Source organism: Hemicordylus capensis, chromosome 16 (assembly GCF_027244095.1).
Source record: "Hemicordylus capensis ecotype Gifberg chromosome 16, rHemCap1.1.pri, whole genome shotgun sequence".
In the NCBI taxonomy this organism is placed as follows: domain Eukaryota; kingdom Metazoa; phylum Chordata; class Lepidosauria; order Squamata; family Cordylidae; genus Hemicordylus; species Hemicordylus capensis.
This window is the reverse complement of record NC_069672.1, coordinates 11,220,123-11,235,623: the sequence shown is the minus strand read 5'-3', so window position 1 is coordinate 11,235,623 and position 15,501 is coordinate 11,220,123. Positions and strand designations below refer to the sequence as shown.

The following is a 15,501-nucleotide window of genomic DNA, read 5'->3' as shown; positions in this document are numbered from 1 at the left end:
CCTGCATATTATTTTTTCCCCTGTCTCCACGCAATGCAATTATTTCGCTCAAGCATTCTTGCTTTGTCTTCAGATCCATCCAGCCGGCTTACGGAGGTCCGGGCTGCCTTCTAGACGGAGAATTCCGACATAATTGCCTCTCTCGGCTGCACGCCGGATTCTCAGAGACTCCCGCGCACCACGTGACCTCGGCCGGCACATATGCAAGGGATTGAAACTGTTCATTCAGCATTTTTTTTTTTTAAAAAGAACTTGGCCAAGCAAGGATATTTCCCATGAATCGTGGTCGAAGGCCGCCTCACAACTCATCGCGCCAGAGAAGAGGCGTTTAAGGGGCCAGCTCCTGCAGCCGTGGTGGCTTCCGAGGGAACCGGCCAAGGTCCTCCCATCTCGCACACAAACCACGACTCTGCTTGGCTCTGGGCATGAAAAGGGATTCGGCAAGGGATTCAGCAGGGCAGCAATGCACTGTGGGATTCAATACAGCAACAGCCCGCGTTGAAAATACGGGCGGCATGGCCAGTTGACAAGACGTCCAATGTTCTTCACAAGTTTTTGTTTCTGAGTTGTACGTTTTTTTTTTGTTTTTTTTTTAAATCAGAATAAAATTTGAGTGCCTTAATGCTGTGACTGCTAGCAGCTGACAAGCAATGCCCGTAACGGCCCATACACTCCAGGCGACTTACGAAAATGAGAACAGCCCTGCTGGTGGATCAGGCCCAAGGCCTAGCTAGTCCAGCATCCTGATTCCTACAATGGCTCACCAGATGTCTCTGGGAACCTCCTAAGCAGGAGATGTAGGCATGCTCTCTCTCTCCTGCTGTTGCTCCCCTGCAACTGGCATTATTTTATATTATTATTATTATTATTATTATTATTATTATTATTATTATTATTTCTATCTCTATACCGCCCTTCCAAAAATAGCTCAGGGTGGTTTACACAGAGGAATAATAAATAAATAAATAAGATGGCTCCCTGTCCCCAAAGGGCTCACATTCTAAAACGAAACATAAGATAGACACCAGCAACAGTCACTGGAAGTACTGTGCTGGGGTGGAGAGGGCCAGTTACTCTCCCCCTGCTAAATAAAGAGAATCACCACGGTAAAAGGTGCTTCTTTGCCCAGTTAGCAGGGGTTCTAAATGGATCTTGCCTCTGAGGCTAGAAGTGGCCTATAGACCTCAGGCTAGTAGCCATGGATAGACCTGCCCTCCCTGCATTTGTCTAAACCCCTCTTAAAGCCATCCAAGCTGGTAGCCATCACCACGTCCTGTGGCAGAGAATTCCACAGATTAATTATGTGCCGTGTGAAAAAAAAGTACTTCCCTTTGTTGGTCCTAAATTTCCTGGCAACTGGTTTCATGGGATGACTCCTGGTTCTCGTGTTGTGAGAGAGGAAGCAAGTTTTATCTCTCCCCACACCACGCAGAGTTTTATAAACCTCTATCATGTTTCCCCTTAGTTGCCTTTTTCTAAACTAAAAAGCCCCAGCTGTTGTACCCTTGCCACTATGTTATGTTAGATAAATATTACGTTATGTTAAATATTATGTTATCATAATATTTGGAAGAACCAAGTCGAGAAGGAAACATAATTTAGATTTCTTCCGCTCCGAGGGCCTTCACTTCTGGAGACACATGCAACAGAGTTCTGGATAAGTTCATTCTACTGATCTTCAGGTACAGACATGCCGCTTGCGACAAGTCTGTGGGCCAGTGCACATATGAACAGCTCTTAACCAGTGCTACAGGACTGCCGGCTCACTTTTTGACAGTTTACACCACTGTTATTGCTAACCAGGGTTTGCAGCCAACCAGTTTGGAAAATCAGCTTCAACCCTGGTTCACCCAACACCTAGGTTAGCAAGAACCAAGATGGTGCCAATGTCAGACTCAACCATGGTTTCCTCAACCGCCTTCTCCAGGTGGAAGAGCACGGCTGAGAATACAACCCTGTTCCGTGAATCACAATTCAGGGATTGTGATCCTGGTTAAAAGATTAATCGGGGTTAGTGAGCCCACCAGAGCTGCTGTGTGAATCCAGAATTTCAGGGCAATCCTGGTAAAACTGTTGTGGTTAAGCCACATTTAACCAGGATTCTTGGGATTTTATTTATTTATTGTTAAATTTATAAACCGCCTTTCATTAAAACAATCCCAAGGCAGTTTACAGCAGAATTTAAAAACAAGATTAAAAAAGTAACACAATTAAAATATCAAGCTAAAAACATAAAACAAATCTGATTAAACAATTTAAAACACAAGCATAAAAAATAATCCAAAGTACAAAGAGCAGCAGCAGAGACAATCATCTAAAAGCCGGGGTAAAAAGCCAGGATGGAGACTGAGGAGCGAATAACCACCGGGAGAGCATTCCAGAGTCTGGGGGCAGCCACAGAGAAGGCCCCGTCCTGTGTACACGACAACCCAGCCTCCCTCATTGTCGGCACCCGGAGCAGATCCCCCTCAGATGACCTCGTCAGGCGGGCAGCAACCCTTGGGAGCAGGGGGTCCCTCAGGTATCCCGGGCCCAAATATCCCAATATCTGGGATTGTGTGAACCCAGCCAACATGTGTCTTTTGCCCCCTCTCCTTCAAAAGCAAAATACGTGCATTACTCAGCAATAAGCGAGGATGATTCAAGGAGGATTATTCCTGGGTAAACAGAAGTATCAGTTGCCCAGAGAATCCCAAAAAGTGAACATGCAGCTAGCCTCCAACGAAGTGTTTCTGCTAAACAAGCTAAAGCCATCACAGCTGCATCTTTATGAAAGCTTCCTCACCCCGATGTGGTTTGAGAACACTAAAGTGCTCCCGATCCAATTTAGAACGGATATAGACTTACCTGGGCCAGTGTGGCATCAGCACATGCTTTCCTCGCATCCTGGAATGAGAGAAAATCAAGAAACACCATGTCAAGAAAGGAGGCGCTCAACGAACACAGGCAGGCAAGAACACAAAGACACACACACAGGAAACATCTGAGCGGACCATTCTTTCTTACAGACAGCAAAGGGGAAAGGCATCCCAGCATTAAAGTTGACAACAGACATGCACACCTCAGGCCTGGAATTCCCCAGAAGTTCACAACCCACTGGGAATTTAGAACTAGAAATTTTTTTGGCCGTCAGCACATCTCGGGGGGCAACTGCAGAGAGTGATTTCGGACAACATCTCTACCCCGCTCCCCAGAGATGGACAAAAAAAGCACTGGTGCATGGGCAGCTTTCTGTGTGTTGTTACCTCCAAACCACGAGGGCAAAACGGCAGCCACTTTTGTACAGGGCAAAGGGGTCAGGGTTCGGGTAACAACGAACACGCTGTCGCACCCTCTGCATGGCATGATCGTCCGAGCACATGCCCGCCAACTGGTATTCCCATTCCTCGGGGAGCATCGATCACGTTTGATAGGGGTTTCGTGTCTCTATACCTGCTTTTCTCTCCATCAACTTTCCCAAGTGGCTTTAACCAAGAGAGCAGAATTACAGACAGCCAAATAGGACACCAAGATCTCGCAAGTGCAAAGGAGGCTAATCTCTGCACGGAACCCGTTTTTGTCTGGGCAGAGACCCAGTGCCTAAAGCTGTACTGCCCATATTTATCCAAACATTAGCCTCCCAGAAATGGATCTTGTTACTGTCGGTAGCCGGCTATAGCAGACAGTGGGGCCCTTCCAAAGCTGACTTTCCTGGAGCTAAACAGATTTAAAGCCAGCAGCCTCACTTAACTGATTTGAAAGGATCATGCCGAATGTGATGTAGCCATAACAACGAATATGTGTGTGTGCAAAGCTCTGCCTTTGGGCAGTCTTATGAGACAGAAGCTTTCTGCCAGTCTCGTACAAGAGGAAGACCGCGTGCTTGACCCAAAGGCCGCAAATAGGTCAGACACCCAACCCCTGCATTTTAAAGGCAGAGCTGTGACCACGACGCACAGAGCGCCACGCGTCCGGGCCGAAACGTGGAGCAGCTAGCCGAAATGTAGCCGTCGGGTCCGTGCCAGAGTAGTCAAAAGAAAATTATTCTAGATCTGAAGAGGCCAATGGCCTAGATCTGCATTCAACTTCCGAAGGAGGGAGAGATTCCCCAAAAGAAAAGTTGGGAGGAACCTAGGAAGCTGTCTTAAGAGAGGAGAGCTGGTCTTGTGGTAGCAAGCATGACTTGTCCCCGTAGCTAAGCAGGGTCCGCCCTGGTTGCATATGAATGGGAGACTAGAAGTGTGAGCACTGCAAGATATTCCCCCACTTAGGGGATGGAGCCGCTCTAGGAAGAGCAGAAGGTTCCAAGTTCCCTCCCTGGCAGCATCTCCAAGATAGGGCCGAGAGAGACTCCTGCCTGCAACCTTGGAAAGACTACTGCCAGCCTGGGTAAATACCGAGCTAGATGGACCTATGGTCTGACTCAGTATATGGCAGCTTCCTAGGTTCCTTATAAAAGTCAGACCATTAGTCCATCTAGCTCAGTATTATCTAGACTAGGGATTCTGGACATTGGGTCCCCAGACGCTATTGGACTTCAACTCCCACAATCCCCAGTCCCAGTGGCTGGGGATTATGGGGGTTGAAGTCCAACCACAAATGGAGACCCAACGTTGAGAATCCCCGATCTTGACTGCCTGGCAGCGGTTCAGGCAGAGGTCTTTCCCAGTCCTACCTGGAGGTGGGGGCCATACCCTCAGGGGTGGGACATCTTCTCAGCATGAAGAAGGTTCCAAGTTCAATCCCTGGTGGCATCTCCAGGTAGGGCTGGGAGAGATTCCTGCCTGCAGCCTCGGAGAAGCCGCTGCCAGTCTGTGAAGACAATCCTGAGCCAGATAGACCAATGGTCTGACTCAGTATATGGCAGCTCCCTATGTTAAGGGCCTGCCTCAGTATGAGACAGCTTCCGATGCTTCTCCGGGTACATACGCCGCACGAAAGGCTGAGAGCATAATTGAGGAAGGGACTCCTAATTAGGAAGTAAAACCAACCCGGGAGATTTCACATCGACAGTGGGCACCATCGTGAACTTCCCACGCACCAAGAGAATACTCTCTTGCACAATCCCCACCAAGTTCAAGGGGGTAGGAGACGTTGGCGTGAACCATGCCTCGGGTTTACTCCGATAGCTCCCCCAGCCCGCTTCTCGCGCTTTTGGTTTCCAAAACAAGGAGCCTCGGGGACCTCCGCTCCGCTCCAGCCTCTCAATATACCTCAAGCGACATTGTGTATTTGTTCTTCGTTTAAACACACAGGAAAGCAAAACAGAGAACATCTCCTTGCCGGAGCCAGATCCTTTCATTATGTTTAAAGAAGTGGAGAATTAATGAAGGCAGGAAGACACGGATATTAATTTCCTCCACCGGTTATGTACACAGAGGGCAAGATAATCTGCAGGACGCCCCTCGACGGCCGTTTATAGGGGTGGATTCCACGTTTGAGCCACTTTACTTTGCTTGGGGAAGGGGGCGGGGAGGGGCGGAGAGGCGGATCGCACGGGCTTGTTTTTGAGGACGTACGCAAGGGCTGCAGAACTTTGGCCCGCCGGCTGTTCCTTCGACTACAACTCCCATCGTTCCCGGTTACTGGCCACCATGGCTGAGGATGATGGGAGTTGTAGTCCAATAACAGCTGGAGGGCCGAAGTTGCACGGGTCTGATTGGTAACACACACACACCCGTTTAGTATCTTTGCTAGGAGCTTGAGGGGAATAAAACACCCAAATCCAGGTTGTAATTAACATGATAAAGTTGGGCTAACAGCATCAAGGAACCACAGGGATGAACGATTTTTGGGGGGGGGGGCGTGTGTGTGTGTGTGTGTGTGTGAGACAGTACATTGGGGGCTGGATTTGGATGTGCAAAGCTCATGGTCTAAATCTCAAGAGCTTCCCTTTTCACCCCCAAACACTAGTCCAGTGATCTCTACTAGTTTTTTCAAGCGGGCGCCACTTTCAATCCAAACCAGGCCCACATATTTTGGCCACTGGAACCACCAAGGGACGGACGCTCATCGTGATTTCTGGCAACGTCTACCACCCCGAGAGATGGGGAAATTGGCAACAACACAGCTGCCCTTGCAGATTTCTCTGCGCTATCAATACCCCCTTCTTCATCCCTACCCCCAAAATTTGAGGGGATAAAACTGCAGTCGTTTTTGCAGAGAGGAAAGGGGGAAGAGTCAGAATGAACAAACCTTTCCCCATCCTGTAAACCCTGGAGGACATGCCCTCATTTCCTTCCTCTTGACAACAGTGATCAATTTCTCCAGGAGTTTTTGCGTTCTAACAAACCGAAAGACGCTTTTAAAACAGGATTGCAACTTGGCCGCTGTAGGGACAATCCCAGCATGGCCACACATGGAAAGCTGAAAGTCCTGCAAAACTATCTGTGGCCTCTTTTCCATCTTTGGGGTGGGGTGGGGTGTTTAAGTCCTTGTCAATCATCACAAGGAGCATTCGTTCCTCCAGATGGTACTGGCCACCCCAGCTAGGTCAGTTTTTGAGCTCTTAACGCGGACAAGTTAAGAAGGGGACAGGCTCGAAAGCTAAAATCTACAAAGACAATGAGCAGTCCAGATTGTGTGAGGGAAGGGAACATTGTCAGTCTGGCTGGGCACGGAACATTGAAACCACATTGGTTTGGTCTGGTTGGGCTTAAGACCTCACACAAAGATGGGGTCCCAGGTATGTCGGGAAACTAAAGGGCATGGAGCCCAGAGGCAAATAAGAGCCTCCCCATCTCTGACAACTTTTTAAAAAGTCTCTCAAGACTTATTTTTTCACCCAAGCTTTTTAACTGGACTGTAGTTTTAAAACTGTTTAAAGGTTTTTATTTTAATCTGTTTTATGTTGTAAACTGCCACCTAATGGCACAGCAGGGAAGCGACCTGCCTAGAAAGCAGCAGGCTGTTGGTTCGAATCCCCGCTGGGGTGTTTCCCAGAGGGCTGGGGGCCCTCGCCACTGGCAAGCCGGCAAGTGGACCCTTCCGAGCGGCCTGGGCAAGGACGAAAGAGTGAGAAGGTGGTTCAAGGAAGCAGGCAGTGGCCCAGAAAGCAGAAGCTGAGGGAACACGAAACTGAAAAGAGAAGCCAAAGGGAAAGCAGGACTGGGGCGAGGCAAGAGGAAGGAAATGAGCCGGCGAGGAAGCCAGGAATGCACACAGTTCCTAGGACTAGAGTAGGGGTGGGGAAACGTGGCCCTCCAGCTGCTGTTGAACCACAACTCCCATCACCCCCTAGCCAAACACTGACTGGCAGGGGCTCTCCGAGGTTTGCAGCCGGATCGTCTCCCAGTTCTACATGGAAATGCCAGGGAGTGAACCTGGAGCCTTCTGCATGCAAGCGCTCTTCCACTAAGCAACGGCCCCACCTCCCAAGTGGGTTGTCTTACAATGCTCAAGTGTACTCTCCCACTCCAATGCAAACCAAGGCCGACCCTGCTTAGCAAAGGGGACCACTCATGCTCGCTACCGGAAGAGCAGCTCTCCTCCGTGAGGAGGCAACGAGGACCAAGCAGGAAAAGGGGCTAATGAGGCACAAATTTCATATTTCATATGTGGATTACAACCAACCAGGAAGTAATTTGGGGGGGTGGTGTATTTAAGTTAGGGAAACTGGCTACCGTCTGGAAAGCTTATGAAAGACAGTTCCCCTCCAGCATACAATGAAGCCAGATTATCGTGACCTCCCAAAGGAGTACTTGGCTGTGACCTCAGGATCGTGAGTCACCATCCACGCCATGCACGTTTCTTACTTCACGGATAAACCAAAGTTGGGCAACAGGTGTAGAGCTATACCCTACAGAGTGAAGTAATGGTTTGAAAACAACAAGAGCCCCCTCCGACAACTATTGGCAAAGTCTCTAAAGACACATTGATTCACCCAAGCTTTATAACTAGACTAGTGGTTCTAAGCGGCTTCACGGTTTTAATTTCTGTTTCGGTTCGTTTTACGGGGCTGTAAAGCACGTCGTCGTCCGCACAGGCGTTGAAGTGTACTGGGCCTAGTCAAACAATCCAAAGCGGAGGAAGAGGAAGAGGAGAGTTGTCCAGCCGGGAGCCTCAACCTGTACTTGTGCGCACTCCCCAGAAGTGTTTGTGTGTCAACAAAAACCAAGGGAGGAGGAGCAGAAAGCGATCGTGTGCTGTGACGTGCTTTGGGCAGATGGTTTTGCATTGGCCATCACTGCCCTATCTAGATCATGGCAAGCACACGATCCCGTTCCCCTCCACCTCCATCGATTCTTGCCAGCACAAGACTGGTTCTCATAGGGCAGGGCTGCTAAACTTCGGCCCTCCAGCAGTTTCTGGACACCAACTCCCATCATCTCCTGCCACAGTGGCCCATAGCCAGGGATTATGGGAGTTGTGGGCCAACATCTGCAAGAAGGCCAACGTTGAGCAGCCCTGACATAGCAACTCATGCTTGCCACCACAAGACCTGCTCTCCTCAAGAGCATGCGCGGGCCAGGAACCCTGGCTGGACACTCCTCTTAAGACAAGTTTTGCTTGTGTGTGAACAGGCTTGACCACCGTAAGCAGTTTTCAGTGCTCCTTCTGTTTCATTGTTGGATTTGACGTTAATGGTGTTTACACTGATTTTGTATTTTATTTTATTCAACTGATATTCTGACCTTCCAAAAATGGCTCAGGGCAGTTTACACTGAAATCAAACACACATAATAATTTTTAAACGCCCCCCCCCATTCAAACCACATTAAAAATCAAAACTAGATATCATCAGAAGTCCGGCTAAAAAACGGGTCTTTTAAGGCTCTCATGAAGGCCTCCAAGGAAGATGAGCCTTCCATGTCCACGGGGAGCGTGTTCCACAACCCAGGGGCGACAACTGAGGAGGCCCGATCCCACCAGATGAACCGGAGGCACCCGAAGAGAAAGGCACTCTCTTAGGTAATCTGGACCTAAGCTAAGTACTATATGTGTGCATGCATACATGCATTTTGTGAAGTTTCAGCTAAATCAGGGCTGTCCCAACTTTGGCTCTGTGGCTGTTTGTTGGACTACAACAGCCAACACCCCCAGCCACAGTAGTCAACAGCCTGGAATGATGGGCATTGTAGTCCAACATCTGCAGGAGGGTCAACTTTGCGGAACCATGAGCTATATATGGTGGCCAGGTGGGGGAGATTGTGTAAAAGTCTCCCCGAGAAGCCAAAAACACTGAAACAGGCAATAACGGCTTGGTCTTCATACATACTCGGATTTGGTTTTTGAGTTGCTCTGCCTCCTGGCGTAACTGGTCAAGTTCACTCATCTTCCCGTGCTAAAAGGTGTGCTTCTCCGACACCTCTCCGATGCTCAAGAAACTGGCGGAGGGAAAAAGAAGAACACAAATTTGAGTCAACGGGACAAAGAGAAAGTTACCTTTCGACGCCTCTTCTTATTTCAGAAGACACACTTTAAAAGCGGCGTGGAAACCAAGATGTGAAGGGAATTTAAACACAGGGAGCTGCCTTCTACCGAGTCGGGCCATTGGTCCATCCAGCTCAGTTCTGCCAACACTGACCGGCAGCATCTCTCCAAGACTTCAGGAAGGAGTCCTTCCCAGCCCTACCTGGAGATGCTGCCAGGGCCTGGACACAGAGGCACTCCCAATGAGCTATGCCTCCATCTCCAAAGGGCAATATCATACAGCCTCCCATTCAAATGAAAACCAAGGTGGGCCATGCTTAGCAGAGAGGACAACTCCCGCTCACTACCACAAGGCCAGCTCCCCCACCCCCACATTCCCACCCCCTTTGATTGATGGATGGATGGATGGATGGATGGATTTCTAAACTGCCCTTCCAAAAATGGCTCAGGGCGGTTTACACAGAGGAATAATGAATGAATGAATGAATGAATGAATGAAGATGGATCCCTGTCCCCAAAGGGGTCACAATCTTAAAAACAAAAAACACCTCCATAAGATAGACACCAGCCACAGTCACTGGTGTCAGCTCTGCTGAAAGAGAAGCACCACGTTAAAAGGTGCCTCTCTGCCCAGTTAGCAGGGGTTAGGACTTTCCCACAGTCCCGATGTAAATCAGCACTTGGGGAATCTTCCTTGGGGCCAAATTCAGGGTGCAATTTTAAGTGAGATCACAGTACGGTGGGAAAGGACTGAACGCCCCCTTTCATACTTGCCCTGATCATCAGGGGTACAGATGTCCCCCCTGAAACATTCGAGGAGGAGGAGGAGTCCTTTTTGCTGAATGCTCCCCAAACCGAATGAGCCACAAACCCCAAAATGAGTTGTTCCTCAAGCTTTCCCTTTGTCTGCGTCCCTGCTGGCCATAATCCTGACCGTTGACGTTTTACGTTAAACACACAGAAACGCAGGACTCAGACAATGCATTTATCACTGTAAACGGCCCTGAGCCTTTCCGGAAGGGTGGTATAAAAATCGAATCAATCAATAATAAATAAAAATCACAACATGCCATTTGTTACTTCAGCTTGCCTCGTGTGAAGGGAGGCGAACTGGTCTAGGTTCCTATATAACATTTAGGTCACAACTATGGAGAAGAAAAAAACTGAAATGGGCTCCAAGGCAACGCAAATTCTAGGTCAGGCAACTCCTAGGCCAGCTCAGTTCTACAACCCATAAAAGTTGCACCAGTTTGCATATTTTCCCCTAGCCGCTCCCATAACTTGCAAAATCAGAACATATGCAAAAACAGGGGATAAAATGCAAACTTGCCATGTTGGCTGCATCCATACGAAAGACAGGCAGCAGAAGCAATTGCATCCAAAGAAGCCAAACAACCACCTATTGATAAACATTTCAGTTGTATAAGAACAACTTCAATACAGCAATGCTGGAACAACTCATTCCATAAAAGGGTTTCCAGTTCACAGGGAGAACGGCTCGTGTGGCAGAAAGCATGCACTGTCCCCTTAGCTAAGCAGGGTCCACTCTGGTTTGCATTTGAATGGGAGACTACATGTACTGGGAACACTGGAAGAGATTCCTCTTAGGGGATGGGGCCGCTCTGGGAAGAGCATTTGCCTGCTTGCAGGTTCCAAGTTCCCTCCCTGGCACCTCCAAGATCGGACTGAGCCCGAGAGGGACTCCTGCCTGCAACCCTGGAGAAGCCGCTGCCAGTCTGTGTAGACAATCCTGAGCTAGGTGGACCAAGGGTCTGACTCAGTAGACGGCCGCTTCCGATACTCCACATGGTTATCAATAAACACAGAGATATCTAATTCCACAAAGAGAAGGGCAATATCCCTAATCATCTGGTTATCCAGACACATCCAAATAAATTAGACGATTACCCAGAGAGGCTTAAACCCTGCCCACCTCGCTGAAGCAGCCGAGAAACTCACAACTTGCTTAATACCTTCTCCGCTAACACTGCACTGAACAGGCCAGGAATGGGAGCCTTTTGCAAACCAGCAAGTCTGAGATTTGCTTTCCTAGAAGTAAATTCTGCTGACAAGGCGTTTTTACAGCCAGAATATTGGTTACTGGCAGTGCAGCGGTCTCTAATTCAGAAATACACGATGGCCTCCATAGCCACCCAAATCCCGATGGTTCCCCCCTCCCTCCACACACCCTGACATGCAATATTTCCAGTTCTTGGGCAGTCTAGGGGTCCAGGATCTTTACACGTATAATTAAATAAAGAAAATGGCTCCCTGTCCTCAAAGGGTGCACAATCTAACAGCCGCTGTGCTGGGGACGGATAGGGCCAGTCGCTCCCCCCCGCTAAATAAAGAGAATCGCCATTTTAAAAAGGTGCTTTTTTCGCTCAGTTAGCAGCGTCCGACTTGCAAATTAATGAAATTAATTCGGTCCAGGCATCCAGTAATTACCAAAGGGGGTGGGGTGGGCAGGTGGGAAGCAAGAATTCTAGTCCTCAAGGACTATCAGCCACACACATTCTCAGCAATAACCCCAAAACCTACTTACACAATAATGAGATTGCAAGAATACAGCCTTTCTGTTTCAGAAGTCCCAACCGCAGTTCTGAGACACAGGCTGTGCACTTCTGCCTCCCGATTATAGTCTCAATGCTCTGTCTTAATAATCTCCTGGCCGAGGTCAGTTACTTATTCAAATCCCGTTAAGACGAAACCTGCGTGCTTGTCCTCTGAACACCTATCCCTTGATTCCCCGGAGAGACGCATTTCAAAATGCTTGTCAGCTGCTTGAGGTGAGGTCCTGCTATTCAGGAATTGCCGGTGCGGATTCGGATATGCCGATTTTGACAATATCGCACAATATTATACAGGAGATAGAGCAATCTGTTGCAATCTGGTTTCTCCTGGTAATTGGTCCGAGAGAAATCACAGCACAGGCCTTGACAAAGGTTTCTTTGGCCCTAGGAATCAACCCAAAAATTTAGGAGCCGGTCTTGTGGTAGCAAGCATGAATTGTCGCCTTTGCTAAGCAGGGCCTGCCCTGGTTTGCATTTGAAAGGGAGACTACATGTGTGAGCACTGTAAGCAGTGCTCCCTCTGACAGGGATTCCCAAATGTTGTTTGACTACAACTCCCAGAATCCCCAAACAAAAGCCACTGCAGCTGGGGATTCTGGGAGCTGTAGTCAACAACATCTGGGAATCCCTGTTAGAGGGAACAGTGACTGTAAGACACTCTTCTCAGGAAACGGATCCTCTCTGGGAAGAGCACCTGCCTACTTGCATGCAAAAGGTTCCAAGTTCCAGATAGGGCTGAGAGAGACTCCTGCCTGCAACCTTGGAGAAGCTGCTGCCAGCCTGGGTAGACAATACTGAGCTAGACGGATCAAAGGTCTGACTCGGTATATGGCAGCTTTCTATGAGGGCAAATGGGCTTCCCTTTATCCCCTTTACACCATTAGAACAGACACAGGAATGCTGGGGGGGGGGGAGGAATCAAGATTTTATTAAGCAACCCTACCTTTGAATATCGTAGTCTGGGCGTCAGGGCTCAAAAAAACCTGGGATTTCTCAAGCCCTGTCACCATAAGAGGCCACTGGAGCTGCCTTGTCCAAATTTCACAAGGGCACAGAAAGGGAGGGACCACAGCCTCCCTTCTGGTTCAGGGACCACGTACTCCAGTGCAAATGCGCCCTGCCCAACTGCACAGATCTCACTAGTTCTGCCAAACCTGGCCCACGAAAAATATTCTGGATTCTGACCTTCCTGGCCTAGCGCTCTGACTGGAGATGCAATTTCGTCACATTTTTTCACCAATTTTTCACCATGCTGGTGGCCCAAAGCTCCGTTTCTCTCGAGCGTGAGTGCGCAGATGCAAGCGACGTCATCAACCAATAGCCTCCTTAAGAACTCGGGTCTCCCCGGTCCTGGTCCGGCACTCTAACCACTACACCACGCTGCCTCTCTTAAATTGATTATCTAAATAAACAAACAGCCAATATCACGGCTAACAGACCAAGGGAGAGCCGTCCCGCGCAAGGCCATCCGATGATCAGAAACCCGTCTCATCTTGCTGCCCGGCCTCAATCCTCTTACCGCTAAGTGCCTCTGCACAGGTAAAGCCGCCTGCTCTGTACAGCGTCTCCTGCTTCCGTGCCGAGCTGGGTCGCCAATCGAAAACTGGTAAGGTCGAGATTGTGGGGCAAGTCACAGGTGGATTTCTCTCCCTCCCTCCCTCCTAGGCCTTCTTTGAGGCTGGTTCTGGCCAGGTGGGGAAGAGCACCCCAAAGGCCTGGATGCCACCAGGAGCTCCCCAGACCAAAAACGGGATCTAATCAATGGAAGAACGACGTGACACGAAGGCGGTCTGGAAGGGGCCAGGTGCACGCTTGCATGACCCTCAAAGCTTTTTCTACAGCGTGTGCAGCAAGTTGTTGGGGGAACGCGCCTTGTGTATCAGGACTACAACTCCCACCTTTCCCATTGACCGCTACGGCTGGGGGGGTGATGGGAGTTGTAGTCCAACAGCTGGAGCCCCAAAGTTACACAGCCCTGCTAGCAAATATATAGTCTATAGGCAAATAATGTAACCGCAGAGGTGTGGAGGAAAGCTCTCAAGCTTTTCTGAGTTCAAATCTCCATTCAGCCACGAAACTCACTGGGTGACTCCTGGACAGTCATGTGTGTCTCAGCCTAACCTACCTCACAGGGTTGTTGGGAGGATAAAACATAACCATGTACACTGCTCTGCGCTCCTTGCAGGAAGAGCGGGATATAAATGTAAATTTATTTTTTAATATATACATATACATATATATATATATATATACAGTGGTCCCTCTACTTACGAAATTAATCCGTTCCGAATGCACATTTGTAAGTCGAAAAATTCGTAAGTCGAAAAGCGGTTTCCCATAGGAATGCATTGGGAACGGATTAATGCGTTCCAGAGCCTAGAAAAAAGACCAAGACCCCCAGTAAGGCTTGCAAACTGCACAGGAACATTTCTTTTCAAGAATAAACAGGCAGTAAACAGGCAGGCAAGTCAAGGAAACCGCATGTAAAATTTGTAAGTCGAGGAAACCCCATCTAAAAATTTGTAAGTCGAGGAAACCCCATCTAAAACCGGATCTAAAACTGCCGTTTGTAACTCGAAAAATACTTATGTCGAGTAGTTTGTAAGTCGAGGGACCACTGTGTGTGTGTGTGTGTGTGTGTGTGTATATATATATATACATACACACACACACACACACACATATACATATATCTATATATTCTTTCATTGTAGTTCCACAGTCAAACATGTAAATGCAAGAAAAAGCAACTCAAATCAGTCTTTTAAGTTCCAAATCGATCCTTTGCAACAAGAGTATGCCACAAGGTTTGACAAATCCCAAGCGCCAAGGAGCCTAGAAATGTAACTTTGCCACGTAGACTAGGATATTCAGTGGTACAGTTATTAAATAAAACCTTTATTTCTCCCTGGCAGTCCTGTTTCTGTTCTAAGTATGTTACTCCTAAGGGGAATAAAGAGAAGTCCATTACCCTTTCCTCGAAACCCACACAATGGGCACCGTGAAGTCTGATAATTTTGCCAATTCCCCAGTATCTGGCTCCTAAAACCAAGCAAGCAAAAATTGGGTTGCTTTTCATTCTGCCTCTAAACCTTATGAAGCCACAAGGAACTGAGAAAGAATGGGAGAAAGGGTTGATCAACATCAGTGTCCCCTCGAAGGCACGCACATGTGTACATGGACCCAGGTTTTTTGACGTCCGCTCAGTTTTAGATCCCACTCAGGTCAGATCAGGAAGGTCCCATTCTGAACGCACATGTGCACACACTGCCTTGACACTGTTGGTCAGAACAAAGCTCATACTACACAGAGATTTTAAAAATTCGAGGGCGTGCTGGTCAACACACACACTCACTCGGTCAAATACTAGCAAAGTATTTCAAGGATTCATGGTGCAGCAGGAAATGACTTGCCTAGCAAGCCAGAGGTTGCTCATACGTAGTGATCATCCCAATGAAAACCAGAGCAGACCCCTGGCTAGTAAAGGGGGCATTTCATGCATGCACCTTTAAGTGGCACAGCGGGGAAACGCTCGACTCACAAGCAGAAGGTTGCCGGTTCGAATCCCTGCTGGTAC

General features: G+C 48.5%; 1 protein-coding gene across 4 annotated transcripts in view; it reads right to left on the bottom strand.

Moving 5' to 3' along the window:
- The window catches only part of GNB1 (G protein subunit beta 1), a 75,215-nt gene that overhangs the window by 18,968 nt on the left and 40,746 nt on the right, over positions 1-15,501 (bottom strand). For all 4 annotated transcript variants that reach the window (XM_053281049.1, XM_053281050.1, XM_053281046.1 and 1 more), the window contains exons 2-3: positions 9,197-9,305; positions 2,848-2,886 (exon numbers count right to left, since the gene is read on the bottom strand). In XM_053281049.1, the coding sequence (XP_053137024.1) occupies positions 2,848-2,886; positions 9,197-9,253 (96 nt within the window). In that variant the 5' untranslated portion in view covers positions 9,254-9,305. The remainder of the gene's footprint in view (positions 1-2,847; positions 2,887-9,196; positions 9,306-15,501) is intronic.